The sequence below is a fragment of the Heliangelus exortis genome, chromosome 5 (genome assembly GCF_036169615.1).
Source record: "Heliangelus exortis chromosome 5, bHelExo1.hap1, whole genome shotgun sequence".
In the NCBI taxonomy this organism is placed as follows: Eukaryota; Metazoa; Chordata; class Aves; order Apodiformes; family Trochilidae; genus Heliangelus; species Heliangelus exortis.
In genome coordinates, this window is record NC_092426.1 from 15,509,121 (window position 1) to 15,520,997 (window position 11,877).

An 11,877-nucleotide genomic window follows, 5' to 3' on the forward strand; every position below is an offset into this window, starting at 1 on the left:
AAATGCACTACAGAGGAATCATCATCCCCTTCTGCTCTTTCTCCTGCTCAAAGCTGTACCTGCAAGGGAGATTAACAGCCCTGCACACCTGCTTGCACATTATGGGCCAAGCTGGAGCTAAAGGTCAAAGATTACTGGACCTTGGCCCTGAGCTGTCTCTCAGCCACACAGCTGACAGATCCTCACTGTGCTGCCCTGTGGCTGTCTGGATCTTGGATGGAAACAAAAAGTGACAGCAGCACTTCAAGAAAAACAAGACAGTATATAGATTGAACAATTATTTAATTTTTAGATATTGTAGTTAGATATGCAGTTACAACTCCCATAACAGTTGCTACAAAAAAAAAAAGCACATACAATACCCAGAGTTAAATTTAAAAGCAACCAGTCATGTGAAACAAACTGGTGAACTGAGCCTCTATACTAGAACTACCTTTTGTAAGTAAAGTGGTCAGAAACAACTAATAAGGAGAATGATAGGTAAAGATCCAATTTTCTTCTCAAAAGTCATTAACATGGAAGTAGTGTACCCCATGGTAAAGTCCTTCAACTACACAAAGCAGGAGTTAAAAACTAGAACTTAAGGGTTGTTTTGGGGTTTGTGGGTAAGGAAAACTGAAAACTATGTTAGACTCTAAACTTAAGAAAAGTTGGTACTTAATTGGAGGTAAGTGTAGATTCTTAAAAGTCAGTGAAATATCTCCTGTTCCATTATTATCACAGTGATTATAAAAAAGATCTATATTTTCTATACTGTAGCAAAATGCCAGGATATTAAGAGTCTTTCCAGGAACATTTGTGAAGTAGAATAACTTGCAGTAGGCTAACTTTTAAAATTGAAGCACATTAGGAGTCCTGTAACAACCCCCCAGTGCTTAACTTCTAATTTAGTACCTCCTCCTAGATATTGTTGATATTCTACTGAGTGGATAAATTCCACATGACAAATTCTTGCATGTAAAACATCATCCTACAATATTACAAACAAAGATTTTGAATTTATAAAAACAGAACATTCTGTTGCCTAACCTATGTTTTCTGATGTTTCACCTGCCCAGGGAGCATGCAGGACAGTGCCGTTCAGTTCACCTGATGTGACACAACGTTAGGATGTGTTTGCACCCAACAGCCGTGACCACAACATGTGCCTGCTTTACCCTTTCAGGTGCTGTGCCCTCCCTCTGAGCAGTAAGTAGACACTTACTTTGTGCAGGGAGCATTTGCTGTAATCACTGCACCCCAAGAGATGATACAGAGCCACTGAGAGCAGGAAAGCAACGCACTGCAGCCTTGCAAAGCACACCCAGTGCCTGGTGCCTGCCTGCACTGTACAGGAGGGAGGAGGAGCAGACCCCACCCTGTTCTAGTAGAGCATATGCTATAGGCACTAACTGTAAAATAAGTGAAAGGCTAAAAGAAATACAAAGTGGCCACACTGTTCCTGTGACAAGCCAGCCTCTCCCTTGAGACAAAGCCAGCTACCACAGGAATGCAAAGTCATCAGTACTGAAATCCCCATGAATGCAATGTACCCATTAAGAATGCATTTCAGTCGCTACAAATAAAGGAATTATGAGACAAAATAAAGAAATTTCTTGGAAAGTTAGATTTCCATGAGAAGCTAAATAATGAAGATGCCTCTTTCTGTTTGCCAATTGTTTTACTAGTTCTCCTTTCAGACCCAGACCCTTTCAGTCTAACTACAGTAGTACTGCATCCTGTTAGTCCGTTGTCTTTTCCGTGACTGAAATTCTTCAAAGAAGTGCTGAATGTCTTCTCGTTTAACCACCTAAGGGAAGCAAAATCCAAGCTGTTATACAAAAATTAAATTAAATTATCCCTTTTTTTACTTGCATGTATCCCCCATGTAATACACAAAGCACAGAAAGCAACTATCCTGAAGTCTCACAGATACAGATAGTTGCACCCAAAGAAGATGATAAACGCCCAGACTCTATTTAAGACAATCCAAACAAGAGAAATTAATCCACCAAAGGCAGAACAAGCACAAAGAGCAAAGCTCTCAAAGTATTTTTAATGCGTTTGACCACTGGCTTTTATAATCAGAAAAACTGACACAAAGGGAGATTTTCATTAGCTCACTTCAGAGTCAGTACAATGTAACCAAGAATCGAAATTTAGCAAAGCAGCCAACAGTATCTGTATGTTGATTAATAGCATGCAAATTCCCCTAGAAAAACAAGTGACAAGACTGCCAATATTTAGTCACTCCTTATTCTTAATAGTGTAAATTAAACCTAAGAATAAACATGAAGGTTGTAAGCTTTTTTCCCTTTTCTTTTTTTCATTTAGATTTAACAACTGCTTTCAGTATTTTAGAGGCAGATTTCTGTAAGGTCCCTGTTATGTCATTGACAAAGTACAACTTTTAAATTCTAATCAGACTGGGGATTTTCTACTGCAGTACCAGCAACTTCAAGAGACAGGAAAAAAATATTACACAAGTATTCAACACCCAGCCCTGAACAGTATTTTAAAACATGTTCTGGTAAACAAATTCTGTGAATTGTGCCTTACCGTTCCCTCATCTGCAAATCTCCTGAGATAGTCAGTCAGTTCTGTCTTTAAATCATTGTATTCTGGTTGGAGAAGCAAGGGAAAGAAAACAAAAAAAAAACCCTAAGATGTTACCCAACTTCAGTTTAACTCTGGCTCAAGTAGACAACTTATTCTACTGCATCCTGTCACTCATTAGATTTACTAGAGACAAATCTAGCTTTGAACTGGATTATAAATAGCAATAAAAAGAAAGGCAAGTGTAGGTAAACACAAGAAGCCTAATAATTTCTCAGGTTAGCCTTTGCTGTCTAAATATCTGTTCAGGTGATCTTTTCAGAGAGAGCTGTGGTTCAGCAAGTGAGTTAGTACAATTAATCAAAAGAGGGTGCCTGCTCCCAACCTCCCGCTGCAAAAGCCGAGGTTGGTCCTGCAGCTCAGGGCTGGGTGAGGGTCCTCACCAGAGCCCAAACCCCTCACTCAGAAGATGCCTCCAGTGACAGAACTCTGATTAGTGCTGCTTCACCAACACACCCTCTGGTAGAGCTGCCAAGGAGCACCTGCACCCCTGACACTGGCTGGCACTCCCCTGAACAACAGGGGATTGCCAAAACACCGTAACAGGGCAAGATAGGCCAGGCACCAGTGTGTAATAATGTTTAAATATTCACTTTACCATCAATACAGTGTCTAACATGTGAAATAAAGAAGTTCCCACACCACCTCGTTCCTCAATGAAAGTTAAAATGAAAATTACAGTCCAGAGAGGAAAAACTTCTCTAGAGTAATCCTGATTGAGGCATGCCACCTGTCACAGACTCTCCTACATGTTACTTCAAAAATAGTTTGATACCACACTAGTCCTGATATTAATCTCTTACAGAGAAACTGTTCACTTAAAGTTTCAAGGCAGATTTTAAAAAAACAGCTGTATTTACCACAGATGAGTTCTACTTGCTGGACTCTGTTCATGCTGTTAAGGGTGTCCATTAAAGGATCTCTCCTCTCTGTTTCTTGGTCACTGGTACCTTTATTTTCATAAGCCAAAACAGTGTCACATTCATCTGTCAAGAACTGGACTTCAAGCTCTGAATACATTTTCTGGGGAATAAACGAAGATTCACTTATTATAAAATTTCACTGATGGAGATGCTCTTGCCCAACTCTGTGTCCAGCATCACAAATAATAAAAATAGTAATACTCTAGATTTTGCATCCAGCATTTCAGATATTGCCCCATAATGACTTTCAAAGCAACACTGAACTTAAAACAGCTAAGAAAATGCAAATGTTTAGGAGCTCATTCATACTGTATTAATTCCAAAGGATTGCATGCTTCTATACATGAGGTGGAGGGGTTTTTTAGATGTTTATATGCAGAGTAAGAACATTTACACAGATTTTATCTACATGCTTCCCTTTAAAAGTTCTGTGACAGCTACTCCCTGCCTCCCCCCCAGGTCAATGATAATAACAAAGAGAATACATACCAAACAGTCTTCACAGGTGCATAATTTGCTTCTCCAATTCGATGGCCAAAAGGTGGCAGTATCTTTTTTTAAAAATTGCTTGCTTTGGAGTTCTTTCAGCTTGCAGACTGGCTTCTCACTCTTTGTAACCACCTGAATTAAAATGAAAGCACTGAATGCTCAATAGTGTCACTTCAAATACACTCTGTTCTTTGCAGCATGTCATTTTCCTTATGCAAGATTTTTCTTTTGTCTCAGACACCTGTTTTTATAAACAATCTGTATTACCACTACATCCACACAATGATTTTCATGTGGCTTTGGCAGTTTCCATTGGAAATTTTTGTAGAAATTTACTGCAATAGCCACGAATGTTTAAGAAATCAGTGTTGGACTATCATGCAAATGCATAATACCCCTGTATTAGAACAAACAAACTCAGAAGCTACCTCAGTGCAAAGGCCAGACAGATGAGAAGAGGGGATGGATCTAACCTATCAGCAGACAGACATTACACCCTTGTCACCCACTTCTGCAACCATGTTCCACAGCCTACACTGTGCCCCACAGACACTGCGTGTGTGAAGTGTCAGTGACTGAGGAGGAACACGGGAACAGCCTGAGAGCATTTCCCTCTTCACTGACCCCATACAGGACGAGGTGGGCTTCCCTTCACCAGCACAAAGACAGACTCATAGACTCAAGATGTACAGGACATAAAAGGTCCGTTTTACCTCTGGACAAGCAGACCCAGAGCTGGTGGATGGTTCATTAAACTGTTCCATTTGCTTTTCCTCCTTTTTTTCTGGGTGCTCCACTTCACTTTCTTTTTTTATTTCTTTCTTCTGCTCCTCACTTTCATCAACCTTCAGGACAATCCCTTCATCTTCCAAGGAGTTCACTTTGGTCAGAGGAGGAACTGGAAGATATATACCCACCTAAGTGAAAACACTGTGCCAGACAATGCACAAGCTGCCCACTAATGTTCTCTTTTCTCTAGAGTGCAGCGTCAAATAGCACTTAGATCACGTTGTGCACTGCAGGGTCCTGGGTATATTCTACAGCTATCCAAAGACACAGTGACCTAGGTATACAAAGAAACCACTCTCTCTTCCACCACAGTCTTCTTCACCTCTCATATTCTTATTCTAAGTCACTCTTCTTCCCAAAATCCAAGCCCTAGCAGAGGGAAAAGGGTATCACAATATAAGATAACTCTTTACTAAGAGGCTCGTCCTTGACATCCCTTGATACAACTACAGCAGGTTAAGCAGGTTGCACACTTTTTTGCTGACTTAGTGTCAGAATTCTTCATTTTCTCCAGACACACACATAAAAAACTCTATGACTAATTACACTAACCACTTCCTTATCTAAAACAAGTTTTTCTTTTGATTTCAGTTTAAATGTGTGCCCTGTGACACTGCTGGTTGGGAAGTGGAAAACCAAAACCTATTCTATACTATATTCATATTAGAAGGAAGAGAACACCAGGTAAGCCATCCTGGAATCCTTAAAATTACCACTGAGATTTCTGGCACATAAAAGGTTAACTGGTACTTGATACAAGCAACATTTAAGAGACTGTATGAAACCAGCTCTTTCTGCAGTAATCAAGTCATCTATAGCCTTATAATCCCACAGTGACCACAGAAGAGACCTGCTGTATCTGCCAGGAACATGTGTCCTGAGCACAGCCCCAGCTCTACCCAGATCAAGGTTTTACACATTCATTTCAGGTCCCTATCATTCAGTCTTTGCTGCTCAGAGCCTCTTAGACTCAGCTGTTTGCCTCACTGCTTCCCTGAGACTGGCTTTTCAAATCTTTGACTCAGTTTATAAATGAAGTGCCTTGTGACAAGTATTAAATCTTTATCCAGCTATATGCCAGCACATCTTTGGTCATATTAATAAAAGAGTGAGCTCCACAGAATTAGGATTTAGGAACAAGAACCGTTTTGTTTGGGTGTTTTTCAACAGTACTGCAGCCCCACACATTCCACTGAGAAAGGCAACTGTCCAATACAATGAATATCATATTTCCAACCACTTAAACAGCATTATGTCATTAATCAACCAAGTCTACATGCATACATGCATACAACTGAGAAATACATGCAATGAAATACTGGCTCAGGTGTCTTAATTTTCTTTACCTGCTAATTGGGACGCATAGGCCCAGAGGAACTGGCAGTGATTCATGCAGGCTTGGCACACCATTTCATGAAAGTCTCCACTTTCAGGGGGAACTGCACCAAGATGCTGTCAAAAAGATGCATGCAGAAGAGAAATGCTCACTGCAAGTTAACAGACTTAACCCTAGGTTTACAGAAAGCAAAACATCAAATGCCATCACATTTTCAGCACAAGCATATGCTCCTGCTAACATTACACAATGATTATGAGTGTAACTTAAAGACTGGAAAGAAGGTATAAAAATTCCAGAGAAAAACTGAAATAATTCTCTTTGTCAACAGCCTTTTATGCATTTTACATACCAGAAAACTCAGAACTACCTTTATCTGATTTGTAAGACTTATTCTTCTAAACTGTCCTAAGGGCAGGACAGGTGAAGATGCCGACTGCACATGGTACATTTGATCTCACGTAACTTGTGCTTACTTCTTTATGCAGAAGAATTAGGTCCCAAAGCTCCCCGTGAACTGGTGAGAACTATTTAGGCAATTAAAAGCACTCAGCAGATTTCTTTTGAAAAGTACCCTTGCGGAGCTCAAAGTATGCAGCACAAAGTTCTTAATATATACATTAATACAGAAGAATCCTGTAGTTTATCTACAGAACACGTAACTGAAGCCAGCCATATTTTTTTTCAGTCTTTGATCCTGCAACTTCAAACATGGAACTTTACTGGTGCCCTTCAAGGCATCTGAGGCTGAATCTTTAATGCTTACACGTTAAGTAGGGCACTCTGAAGTGCTGAGCTGCTTTTAAAAGATTTCCCCAAAGTTCATAATCAGGAACCAATAGTAGAGTTTGTTACTTGCTATTTAGCGGAATTACAGTTTAAAAAATATTCTAAATGGTGAATTCTCCAGGTAGTGACAATCATATGCTTTGTAAGAATCTTTTTCTCACCAATTCTATTGATGAGAATTTTCATTTTAAAAAGCCAGTTATAAAATGATTATTTTATTCTACAGCAGTAACCTTCAAAAAGGTAGAATCGTCCTCAGTTTTTCAGACTGGAGTGGACAGCAAAAAAGACTAAACTTTCAATATTCCTTTGCATAGGATGAAAACAAGTACCTCAGGACTCATGTAATAGATCTTTCGAGAACTACAGCAAGCAGTAAAAATAGCCATAGAAATTTCACTGTCACTAACTTACTTCTCTGGAAATGGCAATTCTGCTACTTATAGTTTCCTTACCCTTCCATGGAACCAGTCTTCACAAACTATGCATTGGATCATCTCATCTGGAATCTAGACAAATGGTCATATCATCAGCATTAACAGCCACCTCCAGAATCTTTCACAAGCTTTAGACTGCAGTATTATGCAGAGCCTGCTCAAGTGAATTGCTTTTCCCTCGTCACCCACCCACAGGGAGCTGCCATTAATAAGTAGCTAATGCTTCAATTTGCTTCCCTGAAGTTCAACAGCATACATAATTTGTCATATTAGCAAGACTGTGGAAATTCCCATTTATTATTACAAAACTACTTTTCCCAGTAGAGCAAGATACTCTCACACTATCAGAATCTTTCTTCCTGTAAGCAGCAATGCATGAACAGGCAGCTTAGCAGGAGATATTGATAGACACAATATCATCAGGAGTCTGTCCAGAATCCTTCCTCAAATGTTCCCAGTGCAGTACAAACTGCTTTGTTACAGAACAATTATTAATGATCTCTTCAGGAACAGGTAGCTATCTCTGAAATTCAGAGAGATGTTTATAAAATACTTTGCTGTATTTGTTAAGACTTGTGCCATTTCTATTATTCAGAACACCTGACTTTTACAACTGCAAACAAAAGCGTGTGTGCACAAACAAAGTGGTGTATTTTAATACTTAAGCCAGAGAAAAAATGTTCTAACTACTGTAAAAGAAATCTAAAGCAAATCCTACAGGACAGACTCTCCCCATCCCAGAAGCATTGTCAGAAAACTACTGCAGGCACAAGGAAGAAGATTCTGGTCTATCCTAACATGTGCAATATCTTTACTCTGTGCTTGCCACGTTACTCAAGGTAATGAGAAACCCACTCCCTAAGGGAACTTTATAAGCACAAAGAAGAAAAAAAGAGGAATGCACCAGCATTTTGTACACATTATGTTTTGTCCTCTTTGTCTGTCTTTAAGGCATAAATATATTCTATCATTTAAAGGAAACTTGATTAAGTAGTTATTTCACATAGAACACGACGAATACCAATACAGAACGTGGGATTTCTTACAGTGGAATCTTCCCTGTTAAATCAGCTCCCATTGCTAAAAAACCTCCCATTGCACAATGTTTTGCATAAATACCCATCTATATACAATTATTACCAGGTTTTGTGTTTCTTACCTCATCTTCAGGGTCAGGATATGGTCTTTTACAAGTACAATACAATCCATAGAAATTGTCATTATATTTATTTCCTGAATTCACCTTACTCTTTTCCTAGGAGGAAAGGAAAAATGTCTCAGTAGACAATGCAGTGAAAGGCAAAAGACAAAAAAAAGATGTACAATCTAGAAAAACCTAACTGTTCCTCTTTGATTCCTAAAAGCAACCACTATACTCATCACCTTGAAGATCCAAAAAGATACTATTCAGACACTTATGCAATACAATGAGCAGTAGAGGAGGCATGTAGGAAGTACTGCAGTTCAAAAGGAAAGAGGAAAAACAGTCTTTCCACCTTGCAACAAATGGCAACTGCAGTGTTTAAGTTACTGCTAATGTAAAATTACTGTAAAGTTTTGATCACCAACACCTGCTTGCTGTCATTACCAACATGTGTACATTTATTGTACACCTTCTCCTCTGTTTTTCTTAAGCATCCAGACTGTGATCCAAACTCCATTTTCTTTAATTTACCACTAAGCTTCCATGTCATATTATTACCACTGAATTCATGTCACATGAACCTCACGGTACAGGAGAAGTTTATCCAAATTACAAAACATGCTGAATGGAATTCAATTACAAGTAAGCCCACTTAAAAACCAAACTAAACCAAGCACAAAAGAAACCCCAGTCAATACAGTTGCAGCCAGAGAGCTTCGGAATTGTACATCAGCCCTTGCAGAAACAGTTGAGACCTTTTACAATGTCACTACAAAACACTTTCTGCCACTGTTTTGACAAATGCAGAAGGGACAACGTGAGCACCCAGTACCCCTGAGGTCAGCCGGATCAGTGGGCAGATGGGCAGATGCTGAAGGTCACTTAACCATGGAACAGCCACACAATCCAATTCCTTGACTCAAATGAGAAACAGTAACACCTTAAAACTGTCGCAGGTGTCTCTGTGGGAATCACTGGACTGTAGCCCAGGCTGGCTAGCTCTAGATCTGTCCCAGTTCTGCCAGAACAAAATGTGCATGCACAAAAGCACTTGCTTTTTCTGCATGTGCACTGTTATTACCCTGGGAGCGGCACTGCAGCCCAGCCAAGCTCTTCCTGTCACTACTTCCCAGATTACTAACTACATGATGAGTCCATAATGCACACTGAGTATAAGCAGCACAGGGGCCTTAATACAGTAAAAAATATCCCATCAGTAAGTAGGCTCTGGTGACAACATATCAAAACCACAAATCAGGGGAGGGAACTCTCGTTTTGACAGCAGCACAACCTCCAGTGTCTTTAATGCAACTGCAAAACTGCATCCCAAGAAGTTCATAAGCCATCTTAAAGCTAATGAGACATCTTAGTGCAGGCATGATGACCTCTTCTGGCATTATGCCAGAACTGTTACATTCATGGATGGAAGGATCAAACATTTTCCCACCTCACAACATTTTCTTTTAGTCTCTCAACTGTTTTTATCTCCTGCAGTAATGCTCCTGTATTGTTTACCTTGCTGGGAACAGCAAAAACGTGAGTCAGCACTGGCTAAGGCAAGACACCAACCTCCCGACTGTTATTTTGATTCTATATCCATGAAACCTAAGTCTGAACTTACTGGGAGCAACTTGCACTGTAGATTTTTGAACTTGCTATTTCCACAGTCACAACAGAAGTTCCTGGAAAGAACAACATAGTATTTCAGGCTTTTTATTATTAACTAATACATTAGGTTTTGTGTTCAGAACAACTCCCAGCAGTTTATTAAAGAGCCATAAGAATATTCTTGCGGCTATTCAAACAACAGCAGCCATCAGAAGGGGCAGAAGGGCCTTGCAGTGTTGCACTCACAGGGTCTGGGCTAACACCACCGTTTGCAACAGTGCCTGGCGGGGCCGCGTGTGTTGGCAAAAAGGGAGCGAGAATTCGCTTCTGAATCCGCAAAAGTGATTCAACTCTCGTCTCCTGCTGAGACGCCTCAGCTCGCACTTGAACGGGGTCGGTAAGCCAGGGGAACGGGAAACGCGCGTCCCGCAATGACCTGACCGCAGCATCCTGCGCGGCTGTGCCGGGAGGGTTTGCACCGTGCAGCCCCACAGAGACACGACACACGGCGGAGAGGCTGCGGCGAAACTGCCCCCGCACTCAGACCCGGGAAGGGGCAGAAAGCGGCGGCGGACAGCACGCCCGCGCTCCGATCCGGCCCGGCCGCCGCGGAGCAGCGAGGGGGGGAGCAGCGGGATCAGAGGCCGGGGTATGAGGGGCGGTGGGACGAGGGGCGGCGGGACGAGGGGCCCGGCCCATCGCGCACGCGCCCCTCCGTACCTCTTGGTGTAGAGCTCGAAGAGGCGGTGGGTGCCGTGGCACTCGTAGCTGCAAGCCAGGCAGATCCCCGCCGGCTCCTCCCCGGGCGGCGTGCAGGTGCTGCACGCGTACAGCGCTTGCCGCTTCACGGCGCCCTGCGGGACGGCACCGGACAGCGTACAGCGTACAGCCCGCGGCCCCGCTCACACCCCGCGGCCCCGCCTCCCGACCCCATCGGCCGCGCCCCCCCACTCCCGCGCCTCCAGACCCCGCCCCCGAGTTCTGGATCCGCCCCCCGCCCCATCGACCGCGCCTCCACCCCCGCTCCCTCCCGGCCCCGCCCGCTACCCCATAACCCCCGCCCCCAGCCCCGGGCTCCCGCCTCCTGCCCCGCCGGCCCCGCCTCCTCACCTACCTGTCCCACCCCTGCCACCTGCCCTGCAGGCCCCGCCCCCGCCCCGCGACCCCCGCCCCGCCCCGCCCGGTCCCGCCCCCTGCCCCGTCGCCTCGCCCCCGGGCCCCCGCGGCGCCCGGCCCCGCCCCCACCTGGGAGTAGCTGCATCGCTCGTGGTCGCTGCCCCCCAGTACCGCCCGCGCCTCTTTTTCCAGCTCCTCGTTCTCCGCCAGCACCTCCGCCAAGGAGACCACGGGCTCCTCCGCGCCGCCCGCGCCGCCGCTGCCCGGCTCGGCGCCCTCCGCCGCCGCCGCTGCCTCCATCGTCGGGACGCGAGGCCGAGAGCGGGAAACACGCGGCCGAGGCGCCAGGGGGCGCCACAGCGGAAGCGGAACCGCGCGCCCCAGGTGACCGGGGCCTCGCGTCACTGAGGGGCGGAGCCGAGCAGCCCGAGCGCGCGGCAGGCGGACGGGGGACACGTGACCCGGGGAGGGCGGGGCGGGGCCGGCGGGCGGGGCGGTTCTGTGGGTCTGTGCCCGGTATGGAGCTGGTGGCGGAGCTGAGGGGCCGGGACGGGCAGACCCGCACGGTGCGGGTGCCGTACCCGCCCGAGGAGGGACAGGGCGGACAGCTGCGTGCGGCGCGCCGGGCCGTGGCCGAGCTGCAAGAGCGGG

At 44.3% G+C, this 11,877-nt stretch overlaps 1 protein-coding gene across 1 annotated transcript; it reads right to left on the reverse strand.

Moving 5' to 3' along the window:
• Window positions 1–265: 265 nt before the first annotated feature.
• UBR7 (ubiquitin protein ligase E3 component n-recognin 7) lies at window positions 266–11,672 on the reverse strand. Its single transcript, XM_071745734.1, has 11 exons — window positions 11,356–11,672; window positions 10,831–10,964; window positions 10,124–10,184; window positions 8,518–8,613; window positions 7,377–7,430; window positions 6,143–6,248; window positions 4,721–4,905; window positions 4,008–4,139; window positions 3,456–3,618; window positions 2,539–2,600; window positions 266–1,789 (listed from the first exon to the last, which is right to left on the reverse strand). The coding sequence occupies exons 1-11, from the start codon at window positions 11,524–11,526 to the stop codon at window positions 1,697–1,699; spliced, it is 1,257 nt and encodes a 418-aa protein (XP_071601835.1). The 5' UTR covers window positions 11,527–11,672; the 3' UTR covers window positions 266–1,696.
• Window positions 11,673–11,877: the final 205 nt, after the last annotated feature.